Source organism: Ustilago hordei, assembly GCF_900519145.1.
Source record: "Ustilago hordei strain Uho2 genome assembly, contig: UHO2_contig_03, whole genome shotgun sequence".
NCBI lineage: Eukaryota > Fungi > Basidiomycota > Ustilaginomycetes > Ustilaginales > Ustilaginaceae > Ustilago > Ustilago hordei.
In genome coordinates, this window is record NW_024545288.1 from 2,322,816 (window position 1) to 2,342,163 (window position 19,348).

Consider the following 19,348-nt stretch of genomic DNA (forward strand, 5'->3'; position numbering starts at 1 on the left):
TCTCTTTCAAGGGTCTAAACGAAATTTCGTTCGCTTTCCCATTGTTAGAGCAACAAGTGTTGGTCTTTTTCCGTCTTCCGAACAATCTTGTCGCACTGTGCATCCCATGCCCATCCTTCCCATCCTTCCCCTCTTCACACCACCTTAGCCACCACAAACATAGTAACGATGGAGGCGGCAGTCACAGAATACCAAAAGCTTCAAGCTTGTAAGTCCCCTTATTCGCCTTTGCTCTCTTCTATCTTCAAGTCTAGTAACACCGTCCTTCTTTTGGGTTTTGGCCGAGCGTAGCATTCCAAACAGCAGTAGAAGCAAGGCAACAACTCGACTCCCAATTACGAGAGAACGAACAGGTTGCAAAAGGATTCAGCAAGCTCACGGAGGACAATCAGGTGTATAAACTTATCGGACCGGTGCTGGTGAAGCAAGATCAAGTCGAGGCGAAAACGAATGTTGAAAAGCGAATCGAGTTTATCAAAGGCGAAATGTAAGTCCCCCCCCCCCCCCCCTTTCCCATAGACCTACTCCGAAGGTGTGAGTAGACAAAAGACTGACAATGTATTCGCGTGGTGGTAGTGAGAGGGTGGAAGCCCAAATTAAGGACTTGACGGAGAAAAGGGAGAAGAAGAAGATCGAGGTGCGTATCGCTCCCTTCGTGACGATTGAGGGAAGAAAGGGGTGCTGTGCTGACCAAGTTTTTGTTGTTTCTGCGTGGCGTTGGTGGTGCGCTAGATCGTGGCATTGCAGACGAGAGCACAGCAAGAAGCGGCAGGAGCTGGAGGTGCAACGCCACCTGCGGTCTCGGCTTAGGCTTAACTTCTTCTTCGCACTTCGCACGCCAAAAGTATTGAGAATGATTGTTTGACATTGTACAATAGTGATCTAGTTGCAAAAAAAGCAAGCTCTTCTATGCGCTGCGTTGCTGTGTCTGTGAAGGAGGCTCTAGCGAGAAACATCAACAACATCAACCCCCACATCATCGTCATCACTACTTTCGACTTCAATCACACCCGTCCCCCTACCTCCCCCCTTCTTGCCCTTCTCCACTTCACTCCCCTCGCTGTCACTCCAGCTATCAACGGAACCCCAACCCAAAGTCTTAGCCAGCGCTCTAAACCGACTCCTCGCAATCGACATCTGCGATCCGCCCTCTTTGTCCCCCAACTCTTTATCTAGCCTTAATCTGTCCGCTATGCTGAAATCGTCCAGTATAGTAAACGTTGTACTACCCTTTGTGGGGGATTTGGCACGGCGTTGCTTGGCAAGTAGCAGAGCTTTGAGCAGGTATTGAACGACGGTGCTGGGTTTTATGCCAGAAGAGGTGGCGATTTGTGTGAGGGTCTGGGAGGAGTAGAGCCATGACTGCATGGCTCGATCGTGGGCTAGAAGGACTTTGGTTACTTGTATCCCTTCATCATCTGAGGATGAGGTGGTGGTGGTAGATGCGGGTTTAGGTTTAGCTTTGGCTTTGGCTTTGGGCTGGGGATTGGTAGAAGTGGTGGCGTGCGGTTTTGCTTTTGCTTTCTCCTGCACCTGCGGCTGTGGCTGCGGTTGCGGTGCGGGCTGAACCTCTTTCAACGCCGCCCTTAAAATGTCTTTCTGTTTCTCACCCGCACTGGATTGCATCCTCTCCAGCCACAGATCATAAGCACTCAACTTTAACGCCTCCTCCAACCCCATCTCATTTTCCTTGCCAGGCCCCTTTCCCTCCCCTCTAAAATACTCGGCTATCGCTCTCAACACCTCCAAACTAGCAAACGTATCACTCGCCGCATACTCTATCTGCCCTTTCTCCAGTGGAAACCTCTCCCAATCACTAACCCGCACACTGTCCTTCTTCAACTTCTTCCCCAGATAGATCCTCGTTAGATCCCTCAGACTAATCAAATGGTTCACGCCTGCCCACTTTTGCGGCTGGGCGAGCTTTGCTAGATTCCCAAGCTCTAGTGCATTGCGGGTGTGGATGAAATAATCGCGCTGGAGTTTGAGAGCGTCGTTTTTGATTGCGACTCCTGTTTTGATGATGGTTGGGTCCTCGAGAATGGTACGAAGAAGAGGGGGGATGCGGTGCGACATAGCGGAGAGGTGGAGGATGACGATTAGGGTGGGACTGCAAATTTGGAGGAGAGCGGTGCGACTTGCGCCGACGAAGCGACTTATGTTCCATTCGAGATCGAGACCCATTGGTCCGGGACCGAGACAGGAGAGAAGGTCTTGTGCTTCATCGAAATCTGCTGTGTAGGCTATGCTGGGTGCTTTGAGGCGCGCATACGCGTGGAGAGGGTGGGAGCTGGGAGGTTCGGCGGATGAGGGAGAAATGGGTTGGTCGAGGGTGACAGAAGACGACGAAGGCTTGCTGAGGGGTTGAAGAAATGCAGTTCCAACGACGTGAGGTGGTCCAGCAGGAATGGTATGGGTGTAGACTTGGAGGTTTTGTTCGAGATCTTTGAGTCGTGCTTCTTTTGCTTTTTGTTCGGGAGTCTGTTTCCATTGATATACTATATAGGGGGATTTGCTTTTGGTGGTGGTGCGAACGCGTGTAGTTGCGGTAGCATCGCTGGACTTGGTGGTGTGGGTGGAGGCCCATGTTTTCGGCGGCTTCTTTTTCGAGGAGGCGGAAGCAGTGCGGGAAGAGGATCGCATCGCTTCAAGGGTTTCGGCGTCCCACTCGAGCTCTGAGCTTGTGTGGCTCTTGCTGTAGTACGATCGCGATGCTAGTGGTGGAGGCTGGGTGAGGAAGGGGAGCAGAAACGCATGTTGATGACTAGGAAGGCGGCGTGGTAGCAAACATGCTGCTAGCTTCATCTCCAGTATTTTGCAGGGCGCTTAGGGTATTGAGAGCATCTCTAAGTCGGTGAGACGAAGTGTTCAGCACAATGATCGTACGTAAGAGGCTGCTGGCGATGAAGAGATGTGAGTTGATGTCGCAGTGGCAACGGCAGATCAAAATCTCGAATTCATCAGGGTCCAAAAATTTACTTCTTACGCGAATCGCCGATGCGACACGCATACGCGCTATGCAACTCGGCCAATTTCAGGCATTGTTATGATAGAATATAAAAAAGTTTGGTCCCGATAACTGGCGATCGGGGACTGTCTAAGTACGATATCACTGCTAGTTTAAGACAGAAACATATATACTCAATTGACTAAAAGGGGGGTATCAAAGTTTTTGCGTTTTTAAAAACACGGGTTTTTTGAAAAGCGCATTTTTGGAGGGAATTTGAAACCCCCCCAAGGAAAAGCGGGTTTCCAAAAACGCGATCAAGTCATATAGCCGATAAGAGACGTAACCTAACAGTGAGCATATGTTACTTGTCCTGCTCTTGTCACTATCACCCATTGCTTGCTTATATCTTGCTTTCCTCTTCACACAATGCACTCAATGTAATGTTTCATATTGGATCGTTTCCTTCAGCATGTTAGAGGCTCGCATTCTCACAGGTTGACTGGAATGCCGACGCCCTGTCATCATCGGATACGGATAACGTGGGCTTTAAACAGCCATGATAGCATGATGCACTCAACCCTGTCATTGACCCACAGGCGAGTTTGTTCAGGCTCACGAACCATTGCTCATGCACACCAAGCAGTACCACACCGATAAAACAGCGTACGGAGCCTAATAGAACCCCCCTTCTGCGAAGGATCCTGTTTGATTTTTGGTGTGGTCGAGTGTGCGTTCCCATATGTGAGAGTGTGCAGGAGTGAGTTGCAATACAACAAAATGGTGAGCTGACATGACTGAGGCGTAAAGCAACAATCACGTCATGTGTGTATGAAAGTGCGTATGTAGGTCAACTGAAAGATCCTCTCACGCTCCTCAAAAGATGCGAGAGAGGTCAGCTAGATGCGAATGGAGGGTGATAGTACATATCCATCTCAGCCTTGTCCTTAGATCCAGCCTCGATGGACATTATTGGGGCCAATCATGCCGAAAAAGGCGATGCGCTTATCGTCGGCCAGCACCAGGAACGTGACGGCCACGTCGCTCAGGAGCCGGGTAAGCGGTAACGGGAGCAGCGACGGTGACGGGAAGGCTGTCGAAACCGAACGAGCGGAGCATGTCCTTGGTGTCGGGGTCAACCTCGAGGCTACCCTGAGCCGAGGTGTCGAGAGCAGAGACCTCGGGAACGTACTGATCCTTGCGCTCACGCTCCTCCTCCTGGAGTTTGAACGAGATACCGCGAACGGGACCACGCTGGATACGCTTCATGAGGTGGGTGGTGAAACCAGCGATCTTGTTGCGAAGACGCTTGGAAGGGATGATGGCGACTTCATCGATGACACGCTTGTTCTGGTGGAAGTCGACATTCGAGAGACGAGGGTAGTACTTCTCGATGAGGACACGCGAAGCGCGCTTGGTAGTCTTGGTGCGAACTCGACCCTATCGTTGTTGAAATGGAAGGACATGATGAAGAGGAAGAAGGGTTAGCAGGCTGTTTCTGTTTGTGGTGAACTCTGCTCGAGCAGCGTCATACGTGTTCGAGGATGAACATGAGCAGATATTGCAGCACGGTTGTCGATAAACAGCTAGGACAGCGGGGCGGACTTGATGTTCGTATACGGGCGGTCATCAATACAGCGTGTGCTGTCGAAATCGCGGAGATAGCCTACAATGATCGCGCTTGTTGAGATGCTTGATGTCTCGAAATCGGCGCGTGATGGTAATGGAACCTGGTTGACACGATGTGACTTTGGAAGACAAGTATTTGCTGGCGATAACACGTTACGAGATGATGCGTCTGGTGATGTTGCGTGCGCCGTGAATGTTAGCTCGTGTATCGACAAGGTCGACTACATCAGACCTGTAGTTGGCTGTCGGATGCGTTCCTGCTGATGCTCTAGCCACGTTACGAGAGAACTAGCATACCACTTCCTGATCATAGCAAGAGCCTTCGCATCCTGTCCTGCGTGTCTTCGATGCATCATTGCAGTCCTTCCTGATCGCACATTTTGCGGGTGCCTCTTGAGCATCTCCGTTCACATGTTTGCAAGAGCCTTCGATGACAAGATGTTGATTTACCATGACCTGCTGATGAGCGCATCCATCGAATATGCTCGTAGATGCGGTGTTCTTCAAGGTCTGTCTTGGTCATCCGTGAAAATTGGAGGAAAGATGTTGCATTGCTGATGATATGCTCTATTCATTGTCGATTGACGATGCTACGCTGTCGTATTGTCATTGCTGTCGCTGGTGCTGGTGTGCTGTTGCTGGTGCTGGTGCTCTTCTAGCTGTTGTCGATATGTTGTCGTACGTGCGCCATGTATACTGATCTGTTGGGGGATGGCGATGCTTACCATGTTGGAAGATTCTTGAAGTTAGAGTGAAGGTGACGGTAAAGTGTGATCGTGAGCAAGAAGACGACGATGACGAGCAGACTTCCATTTGGTCTGGCTTGGCTCACGGAGAGGCCAACACTTGAACACGGCAGCAGACCCACTATCTCACTTTCGACTTCAAGTGACCTGAGCTCCAGTCGAACGCAATCGCTGTGCCCGTCTCCCCAATTTGGGCAGGATGCCGCGACTTTGGCAACGCTGATTTTCGCAAGGCCAAATTTTGGCTGGGGCTTGGGACGCGGCCGAAAGTATAGCTGCACGTGATATTGTATTGCAGTTTCCGAAGCCAGAGCAAGAAGGAAGGGTGGAATGTAATGCCGAATTCAAGAAAGTTGAATTTGTGCCATGCTGGAGCCTCGATTTTCGAGCTTTATGATGAGAAGATCAGTGTTCCGGCAGCAGACTGCGATAAGGCTTATTTGCCAAGATCGTCGTCAAGTCTTCAACCCTGAGAAAGTAAGTTGTGCGGTGAGCAAGCACGATGCGAGAAATCTGACTACAGAGTGGCAGAAACAGTTGAACGCTCGCTCGCGTCTGAGTGTGTTCGAGGTGAAGGTAATGGTCGTCATCATCTCGGCACTTCCTTCTTGCTACCTCATCTTTCTACAACCGGTCACCCTTCTCCTCCTCTTCAAGGTTAGTTGATATCAGCACTAGTGACAACCCAGCTGCACGCACGACGAACAACGACACAGGCAATTCAACCCTCCTCGACACTTCACCAAACCAACATCTGCCAGCACGCATACCGTCAGCATGACTTCGACTTTGTTGGCAGTATCGATCATGTTGCAGCAATCCTTCGACACCGGATGACAGCCGTACAGTGCACGCCTGTACTTTTTAAATGAACCCCACAACCATACATAGTCGTCATCATCCTATGTCCACGATCTCGAACGACAGCAACGAAAACTGCACTTCGTATGCCGAGACACCGTCGGGACAGCGTTGTTGCATGCCAGTCCACCCTTTACGCCATAGAGGCGTTCATACGCATCGTCTAGCATCTTCAGCAGCAGCATCGACAACTCCATTGCCATCCAACAATTGCATTCATCCCTGTAGAACTCCCGACTTGTACCTCTCCAGATCTATCTCCTGGCAACCCCATTCCTGTGTCCACTCTTCGCGCGCGGCTCGTCTGGGAACGTCATTAGTAAAACACAATTAGGCTGGTGCAGAACAGGTCATCCCACTAACCACCACCAACTTTTGCCAACACTTTGCCTGTACCTGCCCAGCAGATCACATAATCGTCCATCATGGTTCGCATTTCCGTTCTCGTAAGTCTTCAACCTACATCATCGTCCAACCTTGATCGTGTAGGGGATGGTAAGCTGACGTTTGTATTATTGTTTGGTACCTGGATAGAACGACGCTCTTAACAGCATTGTCAACGCTGAGCGCAAGGGCAAGCGTCAGGTCCTTGTCCGACCTTCTTCCAAGGTCGTCATCAAGTTCCTTTCTGTTATGCAGAAGCACGGTAAGTTTCTCACCATCAAGTCGAAAGCACAGAAGCAAGGTCGCACATCAATCCACCACTCGCGCAACACGAGCCGGAAAAGCACTTCACAAATGACGGTCATGGACAGCAGCAGTAGGCAAGGACTATGTGGTCACCATACACAAAGCAGGGAATGGAGCAAGCTACCAATGTCACAGAGGAAGATACGGAGCAGACGAAGATGCAAATCGGAGGACATAACCCGGAGTTATAACTAATGGGCATCTGGCTTACACTCTTCTAGAAGGGTGTACATACCAGCGTTCATCTTTAAGGCTCCGGAAGAGCAAAGCTGCAATTGCTATGCTTACCGCGTGGAGGAGCCCAATTACCTCGACTCCATCTGCGCAAATTTTCGGCGTGCCACATCCACCACTTCCCCCCCCTCCACTCTCTCCTCTCCCCTCTTCACCTTTCTTCCGTGCGACCTTTGCTTTTGCTGCTTTCCCGGTAAAGCTGCGAGCTATTCACTGACTTTTCCCTCACACCCCTCCTTATGGCTTCAATGAATGGCAGGCTACATCGGCGAATTCGAGGAGGTTGATGACCACCGTTCCGGCAAGGTTGTTGTTCAGCTCAACGGACGTGTTAACAAGTGTGGTGTTATCTCGCCTCGCTTCAACGTTCAGCTTGGTCAGATCGAGAACTGGGTTCAGCAGCTCCTTCCTGCCCGTTCGTTCGGTTTCGTTGTTTTGACCACCTCCGCTGGTATCATGGACCACGAAGAGGCTCGTCGTAAGCACGTCGCTGGTAAGATCCTCGGTTTCTTCTACTAAAACCCATCGCTCCTCGAGGATGATTAGGCTTTAGTACCCACCAACACCCAAAAATGATTCCGTGTGCTTGTACACGATCATATCCCTCATTCCTGTGCTGGATTCGAGAAGATTCAGCCCCAATGTCGTACTCCCCCATCGAAGAACGGAACGATCGCATCAAGAAAAAGGATGTTGGTCGTAAGGGATTAAGGAAACGACATTGGTACTTGTTCATTATATAGCGACTGTCGTTGTACATTATGTCGACTCCGCTTCATTCATGCATTTGATACTTTGACGGCATATCAATCAATTCTCGATATTTTCAGACAGCTACATCGATTCCTGACTGAGACTGCACACGTGTATAGTATGTAGAATTTGAAGATGAGAGACGATGTAAAGTTGTGGTGGAATAGGCCTGTAGTAGTGATGGACGGTGAATTCTGTGCCGGCGGTCAGAGCGCTCGGTTGAAAGGTTCACAAAGGCGTGGAAGCGAGAAGATAGGCAACTTTTTTAAAGTTTTCGAGCCGCCACTTGGCAATTCGCAGAAGAAAAACAAGCCAGCAGACCGCGATGCGAAAAGGAGACCTCCGTTCTTTCAAACAAAAGGTCCTCGAAACCTTTTCCCACATCAACACTGCCCTTCCCACATCAACACTACCCTTTGTTGTGCAAGTCAAGCGATCGATACCAATGCCTAATATGCGCTCATTCAAACGGTCCTGTATCGTAAGAGCCTGAATGTCAGTCTAGCAACCTTGTTCGAAATCGAATTCGAGAGATCGTTGTTTCTGTGAATTGCAGCAGTCGGAGGAGTACGATGCGTGTTGACACCAGATCGACTCGGTTCCAGACATATTTGGACGCACAATCCTTCACAACACCAAGCGATGATAGTCTTGCATGAGGGAACAAAAGGGACGTGAATTGAAACCATGATCAACACGAAATGAAGCGAGCAAAAGAAGAGAGAAATAGAGAGGAGCACTCGACCGACGATAAAACCGAATCACAAAACCAATAACTGGGCTGAGACAAGACCACCATCAGCTTGCTTAGGCTTGTCACCGGAGACGGTCCGAGGAGGATTACCACTACCATGATCGATCTTTCCATTGTTGAAAAGTGAAGACGTTTGGGTCCCGATACTGGCGATCGGGGAGAGTCTAAGTACGATGTCACTGCTGCTAAAAGACAGAAACATACAGCTCGCGCGTAAACTGTCCCACGATTTTACATGTCACCACACATCACTCCAATGCTCAATAGCCAGACGTATATATATACTCAGATCATCTTGTACTTAGAAATGCTCCTCATCGCAATCAACACTTGTGATCAACGACATTTGACGCACGCCCTTCAACAAAAGATCAACACGGCATCAAATTTGGTCCCTGTGTCTGCGCATGGTTGACATTTTGCGCGAAGTCATCGATCTCATCTCTCAACCACTTCACCCATACTGTCCACAAAGACGTCCGAACGTGCTATTGGACGGCATGGTGTTCATCGTCAAGATACCCAATCGCTCGCGCGGCAACACACCAGAAGCATCGAATACCCCCGCTAGCAAGCAAGCACCAAACATGGACGCACAGACCCTCCCTCCTCAAGCAGCAACTTCGGACAACGGCTTCTTGCAGGCCAGCAACACAATGGCACAATACAGCCAAGCATATACGACCAGTGGTGCTTCGAGTGCAAGCGTCAATGTACCGCATTCGCCGGACGCTCAGTCACAACACGGTGCAGAACTCAACGTTCTCGTGGCACCCACCGTGCTCAACCACAGATACGTGCGAGGTATGGACAAGAGTCTGATTGTCGAACGACCGGAACGCATTCGAGCAGTACTGCTGGGTATCGCAACTGCAATCGGCAAGGCCACTATCGACGAATCCGCTCCGCCTCTACCCACTCATAGCTAGTTCCAGTCTTCGGGCCTTGAGGGTCCAGCATCATCATCAACAGCAGCGCCGACAATCAACACACCAGCACAAGACGATGATGATCTTGTAGCACGACTCAACTCGCTCTCGGTCAATAGCACCTCTTCCCAACAGGATGCAGCCCAAGCCCCTCAGCAGAAGTTCCGCGTCCTTCATTCGACGCGGTATCTGCCGCTCGACCCGCCTCATCCCGCCGTGGCCTTCACTCACGTTCACTCGGATGAGCTCGCACAGGTTCTAGAGAGAGCTTATGATCAAGCAAAGCAGCGTAGGCGCGATGCTCATGCTGCAGTTCCCGACCCAAACGCTGGTCCATCATCGCGGCACAGCGCAATCGAGGACAAGCCTGAACGCGAAGCGACACCGACACCATACTCTGTAGCCGACATCGCATCGCAACCGGCGGCAGAATCAGCTCCAACCACGCAGCGCACATCTCATGCAGCCTACCTCAAATACCTTTGCGCACGTGCACCCAACCATCCACCTGTATCTCACGCCAAGCCGTAGCACGTATCGCCTGCTCAGTCACTGAACTTAGAGCTTGGCTGTGTGCCTGATAAAAAGAAACTCCTGTTGAACGTGTGTTGGTTGTTGAAATAATAATATAAGGACGGGTGTCGACACTCAGCGGTCGACGACAGTCAGAGCACAGTGTTCAAGCTATTGAGCAGAAACACTATACTATATTGACCTAAGGAAAGAACATAGTGGTAGCCTTGAGCTCTCTGCTCACTATTTATATACAGTAGCATTCCACTTAATGACGAAGTGTGTCAACGAGCGGGACCTAGCAGTCCCCGATTCTTACTATATCGGCCCCACCCGATCTTCGATCAGATTGGTTGTGCCCGATTTGTCACCAGATCGATTCTACCCGATCTCTCGTCATATCGACTTATGTCACTTCTCGTGTCCTGGGGGATCGTTATCTTCAGCATTGGTCTGTGTGGAACCAACATTTCCAGCCGATATAGATCCTTTGTTCCGAGCTCGAGCCTCAACTTCCCCCTCTCACTTCGCCTCCTTTCCACTTCTCACCCCCTTGCCATTGTCTCAAGGCAACGAGTCAAATCAAGCATGGAGGCAAAATACACCGCCTGGCGAAACACCTACCTCCGATCATCCCCCTCAGGTCTCTACTGCTACTACAACTCCGCGGGAAACAATGGCAACGCCATAACCTGTTCCGAAGCTCATGGCTACGCAATGCTCATTTCTGTCCTTCATCGCAATAAGCCTGACTTTGACGGCCTGTTCATTTTCTTCCTCAATTTCCGCAACGATCATGGGCTGATGTGTTGGCAAATTCGTTCTCCTCACCAACCCTCATCCCCCGTAGGTCCGGTGCAGCCTTATGTTGAGGAGGATGGTAAAACTTCAGCTACGGATGGGGATGTAGATATTGCCTCCTCCCTATATTTGGCTTCGAGGGTGTTTGGAGAGGGTGATGGAGGTTATAGACTTGAAGCGGACAAACTGGCTAGTGCGATACTGAGGTGGACAATTCATCCTGAATTGGGGACTCCGTTGATGGGTGATTGGGCAAATAGAGATTCAGAAGAGGCGAGCAAGTTGTATGATGCTACTAGGACTAGTGATTTTATCCTATCTGCTTTTGCACTTTTTGCACGTCAGCATAGGGATTCGGCGGAAAGACAGAGGTGGGGGCGGGTTTTGGAGTCGACTAAAAGAGTAGCTCTCTCTTGCGGAGGCACTACTGGCTTCCTTCCCGACTTTCTCCAGTACGAGGCAAAGACGGCAACCTGGGACCCACCAAAAGGCCACCTCCTGGAATCAGAACACGATGGAGCATTAAACTGGAACGCCTGTCGTACACCGTGGAGGTTAGCTCATTATTTGGCGACAACAGGGGATACGACCATCTTACCGCTGTTACAGCATGCCCATGGATCCGTTAGACGAATGAAAGCGTTCAACTTTCCTTCTATTCCAGCGGGGATAAAGCTAGATGGTCACGAGGCGAAAGCTCTGGTGGACTATTCGGATAAGGCGTTCATTGCTCCTGTAGGTTACCTGTGTCATGTGCTGGGTGATGCGGAAGGGCAACAGAGCTGTGTAAGGGCATTGGGTGATGAAGAGGCAAGTTACTTTGGGGATTCGATTGACGTGCTTATTGCTGAACAGGCTAGTCATTCGCATGAGTGGTTACTGTAGAGACAGGAGAGGGGGGCAGGATACGCATTATAGACTCGTTATGGACAGTATCACACATAGACACACTACAGTTCCAAGCTTCTCTGCCAGCATGTGCGAATGCACATCGTAACGCAAATGTGTATCTGAAGTGTGATTGCAAGTAGGTGCCAAAGCCAATCATGTGGGTGATCGGCGTGAGATGAGCTCTTTACTTCTTCTTCTGGCTAGTAGTGTTCTTAGGCAATTCCCGTACCCAAGGCAAGAAATCCCTTCCGCCCATGTACGGCTGCAAAGGAGGGGGGATCTTCAACCCTTCCGGTGTCTGCCAGTTCTCTACCACACAGCACAACGCCCGCTCGGTCGCACAAAGTGTACCGTTCAACATATGAACAAACGTCTGCTTGGTATCACCGGGCTTCTTAAATCCGCACCTCACATCCAAACGTCTCGACTGGTAGTCTGTGCAGTTAGAGCACGAAACCAACTCCTTGTACTCTCCTTGGAACGGGAACCATGCTTCCAAATCATACTTCATCGCAGCGGCATTGTTCAACGCACCACTGACAATGGCAACGACGTGGTAAGGAAGTTGGAGGGATTGGTAAAACTCTTCCGAGTTGGTAAGCATCTGTTCGAGCATGTCCCAGGAAGAGGCGGGGTCGGTAATGCAGAATTGTTCGATCTTTTCGAATTGGTGGACACGGAAGATTCCCCAGGTGTCTTTGCCGTGCGAGCCAGCTTCTTTGCGGAAGCAGGTGGAGTAACCGGCGTAACGGATGGGAAGTTGCTTGGCAGGCTCGGTGAAGACTTCATCGGAGTGCAGGGCGGAGATGGGCTGTTCGGAGGTGGCGATGAGGTACTTGTCGTCTTCGTCACCAGTGACTTTGTAGAGCTCTTCGTCGAACTGGTCCAGTTGGGCAGTCTTGGCCATCACCTCCTTACGCATCATGAAGGGGGTCATGATCTTTTTGTAGTTCTTCTTACGGAGGAAGTCGAGACCGTAGTTGATCAAGGCCTGGTTGAGATCAACACCGTCTCCGGTAAGGAAGAATCCACGGTGACCCGAGATCTTAGTACCACGCTCCGTGTCGAACAATTCGAGACGGTACATGACTTCGTGGTGGCTGAGAATACCCTCCTTCTTCTCGACCTGTGCATTGGGACCATCAGGGTGCCATTTGCGGATCTCGGCGTTGTCATCTTCAGTGTTGGAGATGGGAACCTTGTCACCGACAATGTTGCCAATCTGCATGGCTTTGGTCTTCATCTCCTGTTCGGCTTGGACGACGGTGGGCTTGAGCTCGTTGACTTTGGCGTCGAGCTCCTTCTTCTTTGTCATCTGTTCATCTGCGTTCTCCTTGGCTTTACGGAGCTTGGTGATCTCGGCCTGGACAGCGTTGACATCGCGACGGGCAATGTCGAGGTCCTTTTGGAGGGAAACCCAGTTCTTGTAGAGGTTGAGGACTTGGTCGACGAGCTCTTCAGAAGCGTTTCGCTTCTTTTGCGAATCCTTGACAAGTTGAGGGTTGCCGCCCTTGTCGGGCTGGAGGAGGAGGAGGTCGATCATGGCGTCTGTGTGTGGGGAAGGTGGTAGGTCAGAAGAGAAGAAAAGGAAGACAAGTTTGCCAGACTGTGTTGGTCTTGGCAGTCGCTGGGTTTTGTTGGCGTCCAAAGCGTTCTTCTTGACACCTCAAAATTCAAAGATGTTCAATAAGGCCGTCCTAACACCGAGACAGCATATCCACGCAAATTTCGCCTCTTTGCACGATTCTTCCTGTTTGTGCCATGTTGGAAGAATTCATCTACTGTAATGCAAAGCTCTGTGCTGCCTTTCCTCCCATCCATCTCTGGTTCGATAAAACTCGACAACATCATGTCCGTCTTCATCGACCTCCCTTACGAGCTCTCGGCTGCTCCCGCTGGCTTCAAGCCCGGTCAGTCGTCCGCCTCCACCCTTTCGGCTCCTTCCACCCATACTCTTCAGCCTGTCGGTCCCGCTTTCCTCGCCCACAAGCGTCGTCAGCTCAACAACCTCTCCTTTGCCGAGGATGACAAGATTATCGGCGACAAGCTTGCTGCTGAGGCTGCTGCTGCCGCTGCCAACGGCGACGATGATGCCGGTGTCGGTGACGAGGAGGAGTCTGCTGAACTTCTCGCTCGTGACCCCAAGGAGTGGAAGACTCAGGATCACTACGCCGTTCTCGGTCTTTCCGCACTTCGTTGGAAGGCTACTCAGGAGCAGATCAAGATCGCTCACCGCAAGAAGGTTCTAAAGCACCACCCTGACAAAAAGGCTGGTTCTTCGGGTCTCACCTCGGATGACTCGTTCTTCAAGTGTATCGCCAAGGCTCACGAGATCCTTAGCAACCCTGAGAAGCGTCGTCAGTTCGACTCGGTTGATGAGTCCATCGATGACGAGGCTGTACCCACTGGCAAGGAGCCTGCTGACAAGTTCTACAAGCTCTGGGGCCCCGTCTTTGAGCGCGAGTCCCGTTTCTCTGAGCCTAAGAACGGTCCTGTTCCTCAGCTTGGCGATGCCAACTCGACTCGTGACCAGGTCAACGAGTTCTATGACTTCTGGTACAACTTCGACAGCTGGCGTTCGTTTGAGTACCTCGACAAGGAGATCAACGAGGGCTCTGACAACCGTGATGACAAGCGATACACCGAGAAGAAGAACCGTAACGAACGTGCTCGCAGAAAGAAGGAGGACAACACACGTCTTCGCAACCTCGTCGACAAGGCCCTCTCGGTCGACCCACGCATCAAGCAGTTCAAGGCTGACGACAAAGCTGCTCGTGAAGCCAAGAAGAACAAGGGTCGTCCTGGTGTCAACGGCGCTGCTGGTGCCGTAGACCCTCGTAAAGCCGCCGAAGAGAAGAAGAAGGCGGAAGAGGAAGCTAAGCGCAAAGCTGAGGAAGAAGCCAAAGCCGCTGAACAGGAGAAGGCTGCCAAAGCCGACGCCAAGAAAGCCAAAGAGGCAGCTAAAAAGGCGATCAAGAAGGAGAAGAAGGCGCTTAATAAGCTCATCACCGATAACAACTACTTCCAGGCTGCTGCTCCTACCCCTCAAATCATCGAGGCTCAGCTTAATGAACTCGACGCTCTTTGTGAGAAGCTCGAGGCTACTAAGCTCGCCGATTACAGGAAGAAAGCTGAGGCTGCTTCCGGTGCCGACGCTGTCAAGGCTCAGTTCGTCAACGCTGCTAAGGATGCTGGTATTGCGACTTCGGCTTTCGCCTAAGCGTCATCCTGCATTCATAGATCCACTCTGTTTGCCGCTGCAATACCACAGACGGCCGCTACACTCCAATTTCTCCAATTATCGACTCTTGTGCTCCTGTGACGTCAAATTGTGCATACTCATATACTCGAATCTTGTTGGGTAGATTGAAAGACACTTGCACGCAATGTGAATCACAGGATCAGAGTTGGGTTCAGAGAAGATGCTTAGTTTGCGTGTTGTGTGTGTGAGAGGGAGCGAACATGACAGTCCCGCCGACCTCTTTTGGTGATAATGTTGCATACAAGAAACAAGACGAGCGCTGAATCTAGTCGCATCAATAGAAGAAAAAAAAGTACAACGTCAACAGGAACAAACGAATGAACCCATCAACTTTTCAGAAAGCATCGCATCGAAGACGCTTCCACAAGGCAGAAAGTATGTGAAGTCGACCTTGCAGCCAACTCCAAAATGATGTACGAGAAAGGATAATGTGGAGAAAAGAGGGGATGTCGACAAGCTTAGAAGACAAGGGCGGCGTTCTTCTGCTTCTTGTCACCACCAAGCTCGAAGTGCTTGCAACGCTTGAGGGCAACGTGCGATCGATACTTGCACTGGGTGCACTCGAGACGGAGAACGACCTTCTTGGTGGTCTTGGCCTTCTTGTGGAAGACGGGCTTGGTCTGACCACCGTAACCCTTCTGCTTCCTGTCGTAACGGCGCTTACCCTGAGCGTAGAGCGAAGCCTTACCAGTCTTGTACTGGGTGATCTTGTGGGGGCTGTTGGGTGTTCAAACGAGTACGGGTAAGTTGTTGGTTCTAGGTTGGGTGTCGGCGTAAATCAACAACGGCAGCGGCTTCCATCGAAGCAGCAGCGTTCCTCTGCTGACATCACGCCTGCCTGAGCACACGCATGCTTCCTAGTGAATCCTATCTACCCGCAGTCTTTGCTCCTTCAACGTCATGTGGGCTACCGGAGACAAGAACATCGCACTTGTGCATGAAGACCTCCAAGCAGGTCACTCTGTACTGAAGATTTCATAGCATCAATCTAGCTGCATGAAATCCTGGGCACCAGAGTCCTGCAATGCCTGTCATCGAATCGTTGTCTGTCTTTGAGTTAAAGTAAGGAAGAGTACGCTCCGTCGTCTATGCTTCGATAGTTGCTTCTGCTAGTACTCCTATGGATGCTTCTCCTCGTACTGAGGTGTTCGTGTTGATACAGCTTCCACGCTGAGTGTTTGTCCAAGCTATCCAAGTGCTGTGTGGGCTCAATGCGTGTCAAATCCAATTATCCTCCTGCTTTGTGATACTGTAATCTCAACGCGAAAGCGTATGCCCGTGATGCCTGCTGCTGCTGCTATATTGTCGATGGAAGCTGCTGAAGGTGCTGTTGCTGTTGCGATTATCGAGAGGGATACTCACGTGTGCTTCTTGCAGGGCTTGCCCTTGCAGTAAGTCCTGCGTGTCTTGGGAACGTTGACCATTTTTCTGTATAGATGTAAGGATGGTGCAAGTAGAAGGTGCAGAGGATGATGGTGGATGGTTAGGCCGGGTTCGTTGATATGTGCTGGTGGATTGCTTTGCCTGCTACGACTGCTTTGCCTGCTACGACTGCTGATTCGATTCCTGGTGCTGAGGTTTCCGAGACCTGGTCACGCATTGACTGGACGGGTCGGTCGTACCTGCGTTGGTTGTCGATGTTGTGTGTATGTTGTGTGAAGGCGGGGCAATAGGTCGAGCAACACTTACGCTATTCGTTGGTGACTTGAGGATTGGTGGAGAAAGGTCAAGCTTGTGGTAGTGTCCGCACGTTTCGGATGATAGCGAGCGGCCTCCCAGCGGGTTCTATGCCTTGCCTACCTAGCTCAGCGCTGTCTTGCGCGCCAGTCGCAGGCTTACTCACAGAATCGTCTTCACCGGCCAGTCAGCGACATTCTCAAAAGGCTTTGCGGAGGTTCAGCCAAGCAAACCCTTCTCAACCCAGTGAAGCAAATCGTCGGAGGTTCAGGCAAGCAAACCGTTCTCAACTGCTGTCTGGCTCGGAGCCGCTTCTTGGCTTCAGTCTTGACCAATCTGAGCCACAGTCGAGCTCACAAAGCCATCTGCTACTTCCTCACTTTCGATGATTTTTTTCGACACAGCAGACCGGCAGTCCGAATTTCGCTTTTATTTTCTTAGGACAATTTGTATTCACTTTGCAGCTGACTTGACATCGGCCGAGTTCATTTCAAAGCGCAAATTCTTCCCCCTCGCCTTTTCTATCCTGATCGTTTTGCTCCTTCATCTCGATGCAATACTTCCAAGTACCGTCCTGTACAGGCTAGTTGCCTTCATACAAATGTCGAGGTTGGATATCAACGAGCGGGAGACAGGGAGAGAAGTGAATGAGAAGATGATGAATACAAAAAAAAAAAAAAAAAAAAAAAAAAACTCATCACGTGCAGTCCAAATTCATATCCAAGGGAAAGGGAGAATTCAATTCCTCCAGCGCGAGCAGGAAGTCCACTGTCCGAAGCAAACAGCTTAGGCAGCCAAGCCAGGATCAGAAGTTCGACATTCAGTCAAGTGGTGAGCGAGAGCCCAGCCAAACAGCCCAAAGGAACTGACAGGCAACCCAGAGACAGTCTGTCGGTGGATTGCAAGCCTGAGCCCAGCGACCAAGTTTGAGGTGCTTGATCGTCGCCGTTGCCTTCTCGATCTCTGCCACGCCCATCACCATCATTTCAAGAACGTAAGTAGATGCCAACAGCACCGTGAACTGCATCACCAATCGCATCCGTATCCGTACCCTACATCGCATCCGACATCGTAGAGACTATTGCCGCTCTTCAACCAACAAACTACGACCTTGAATCATCTTAGCATACCTATACCTCGAAAAGGTTCGTGCATTCGCAGTCAGTCCACATCTCGAATTTACAACATGGATCGCACCGGCATTATGAGTGCACCAGCATCTCGTAGATATCATGGACAACACATAGCAGCGAGAAAAGGGAAGAGTTTACCAGGCTATTACAGCTTAACGCAGTCAGAGGCTGGACACCAGGATTACCGTCGTGCAGTATGAAGCAAGATGTTGAACCGGCGAGACAGGCTTTGATGCAGGAACCGCTGCCACCAGGATTCTCTAAGTCATGCTCATAAGACATCTACCAGCCATCGATGGATCGCAGTAATCAATATCTAGCCCGATCAGACGAGGAAAGGGTTGAATTGAGCTTGCATGCAGCAACGAACGGGTAAAGACAACCTCAGAAAGATGCAGACATAGTCGACAACAGTCAAACGATACGGATGCAATTGGTTGCCGCGTTCGATTACAATTACAAAACAACGGCCGCTGACAGTTGCGACATTTTGCTTCTCTTCCACCACCGTCTTTGCACCACATCAGATCATACACAATGCCTGCTTCTTTTAAGCGTTACGTTGAGGTTGGCCGTGTCGTCCTCGTCGAGGAGGGCCCCTCTGCCGGCCAGCTCGCCGTCATTGTTGAGGTCATCGACCACAACAGGGTAAGTTCACACTACATGCACAACTACTCGATATCTGACATCGCAGGCAGGAGCAATCAGGTTTTGGTTGGATACACACAAGGGCACTACGACATGTGACAGTCGACAGTCCAAGACGATGGAAGATGGGATGCATCAGCAGCATTGCGGGACAAAACAGTCAACACCCAAGTGCTCGGAGGTGGTTGCAGCATCAAGCGTCGCCGTCTGGTGTCTCCAACAGATCACGATGGTTGCATCAGCGCCGATCAGGCAAGTCGGGAGCGGCCCAAAGGCGAGGGAAGGACGAACGTAGAAACTTATGAGCGCGAGAATATGGACCACGCCGCAAGACTCGGTGTTGTAAAAAAACACAGGTCAGATTCGCAGATGGAACCCATTAGGCCGGGTGATCTGATGTCGCAGTACTCTTCGTCTCATTCAGTGGAGCAGACACTGACTTTTTGCTTGGATTCACATCTACCCATCGTTCAACTCGACAGGCCATCATTGACTCCCCCTCCACCGGTGTCACCCGTCAGCCTTTCGCTTTCAAGCACCTCACCTTGACCAAGCTCATCATCCGTGGTCTCCCCCGTGGTGCTGGTTCGCCCGCCGTCAAGAAGTTCTTCGAGAAGTCCGGTGTTGCCGAGAAGTGGGCTCAGTCCGGTTGGGCCAAGAAGCGTGCCTCTGTCAAGGCTCGCCGCTCGCTCTCTGACTTTGACCGATTCAACGTCATGCTCCTCAAGAAGCAGCGCCGCAATGTGCTCTCGCCCGCCACCAAGAAGGCCTCCGCCTAAACAGCGTCCAGCCTCTATGTCTCGGTTTCGGTTCTCACACTTGCAGCATTCTCCCCCATCACATACACACGCACTATACACGACATGATTGAATCACGGCG

The 19,348-nt window shown here is 50.9% G+C and overlaps 10 protein-coding genes across 10 annotated transcripts; 6 read left to right on the plus strand and 4 right to left on the minus strand.

Moving 5' to 3' along the window:
- Positions 1-168: 168 nt before the first annotated feature.
- On the plus strand, positions 169-810 carry UHO2_02285 (uncharacterized protein; the record flags this gene model as incomplete). The annotated part of the gene is made up of 4 exons (XM_041559722.1): positions 169-208; positions 292-487; positions 577-637; positions 733-810. 4 exons carry the CDS (start codon positions 169-171, stop codon positions 808-810), a joined length of 375 nt encoding a protein of 124 aa, XP_041415656.1.
- A 132-nt stretch (positions 811-942) lies between these two features.
- Positions 943-2,805, minus strand: UHO2_02286 (uncharacterized protein; the record flags this gene model as incomplete). Its single annotated transcript, XM_041559723.1, has 1 exon — positions 943-2,805. The coding sequence occupies one exon, from the start codon at positions 2,803-2,805 to the stop codon at positions 943-945; it is 1,863 nt and encodes a 620-aa protein (XP_041415657.1).
- Positions 2,806-3,952: 1,147 nt separating this feature from the next.
- UHO2_02287 (uncharacterized protein) lies at positions 3,953-5,304 on the minus strand (the record flags this gene model as incomplete). Its single annotated transcript, XM_041559724.1, has 6 exons — positions 3,953-4,387; positions 4,482-4,591; positions 4,689-4,776; positions 4,858-4,910; positions 5,027-5,130; positions 5,171-5,304. The coding sequence occupies 6 exons, from the start codon at positions 5,302-5,304 to the stop codon at positions 3,953-3,955; spliced, it is 924 nt and encodes a 307-aa protein (XP_041415658.1).
- Positions 5,305-6,608: 1,304 nt separating this feature from the next.
- Positions 6,609-7,626, plus strand: UHO2_02288 (putative RPS22A - ribosomal protein S15a.e.c10, cytosolic; the record flags this gene model as incomplete). The annotated part of the gene is made up of 3 exons (XM_041559725.1): positions 6,609-6,629; positions 6,718-6,829; positions 7,367-7,626. 3 exons carry the CDS (start codon positions 6,609-6,611, stop codon positions 7,624-7,626), a joined length of 393 nt encoding a protein of 130 aa, XP_041415659.1.
- Positions 7,627-9,021: 1,395 nt separating this feature from the next.
- On the plus strand, positions 9,022-10,074 carry UHO2_02289 (uncharacterized protein; the record flags this gene model as incomplete). The annotated part of the gene is made up of 2 exons (XM_041559726.1): positions 9,022-9,475; positions 9,587-10,074. The coding sequence occupies 2 exons, from the start codon at positions 9,022-9,024 to the stop codon at positions 10,072-10,074; spliced, it is 942 nt and encodes a 313-aa protein (XP_041415660.1).
- A 570-nt stretch (positions 10,075-10,644) lies between these two features.
- Positions 10,645-11,742, plus strand: UHO2_02290 (uncharacterized protein; the record flags this gene model as incomplete). Its single annotated transcript, XM_041559727.1, has 1 exon — positions 10,645-11,742. The coding sequence occupies one exon, from the start codon at positions 10,645-10,647 to the stop codon at positions 11,740-11,742; it is 1,098 nt and encodes a 365-aa protein (XP_041415661.1).
- Positions 11,743-11,932: 190 nt separating this feature from the next.
- UHO2_02291 (putative serine-tRNA ligase, cytosolic) lies at positions 11,933-13,291 on the minus strand (the record flags this gene model as incomplete). The annotated part of the gene is made up of 1 exon (XM_041559728.1): positions 11,933-13,291. The coding sequence occupies one exon, from the start codon at positions 13,289-13,291 to the stop codon at positions 11,933-11,935; it is 1,359 nt and encodes a 452-aa protein (XP_041415662.1).
- A 306-nt stretch (positions 13,292-13,597) lies between these two features.
- Positions 13,598-14,968, plus strand: UHO2_02292 (putative ZUO1 - zuotin; the record flags this gene model as incomplete). Its single annotated transcript, XM_041559729.1, has 1 exon — positions 13,598-14,968. The coding sequence occupies one exon, from the start codon at positions 13,598-13,600 to the stop codon at positions 14,966-14,968; it is 1,371 nt and encodes a 456-aa protein (XP_041415663.1).
- Positions 14,969-15,468: 500 nt separating this feature from the next.
- UHO2_02293 (putative RPL42B - ribosomal protein L36a.e) lies at positions 15,469-16,434 on the minus strand (the record flags this gene model as incomplete). The annotated part of the gene is made up of 2 exons (XM_041559730.1): positions 15,469-15,727; positions 16,373-16,434. 2 exons carry the CDS (start codon positions 16,432-16,434, stop codon positions 15,469-15,471), a joined length of 321 nt encoding a protein of 106 aa, XP_041415664.1.
- A 1,923-nt stretch (positions 16,435-18,357) lies between these two features.
- UHO2_02294 (putative RPL14B - ribosomal protein) lies at positions 18,358-19,247 on the plus strand (the record flags this gene model as incomplete). Its single annotated transcript, XM_041559731.1, has 2 exons — positions 18,358-18,468; positions 18,951-19,247. 2 exons carry the CDS (start codon positions 18,358-18,360, stop codon positions 19,245-19,247), a joined length of 408 nt encoding a protein of 135 aa, XP_041415665.1.
- Positions 19,248-19,348: the final 101 nt, after the last annotated feature.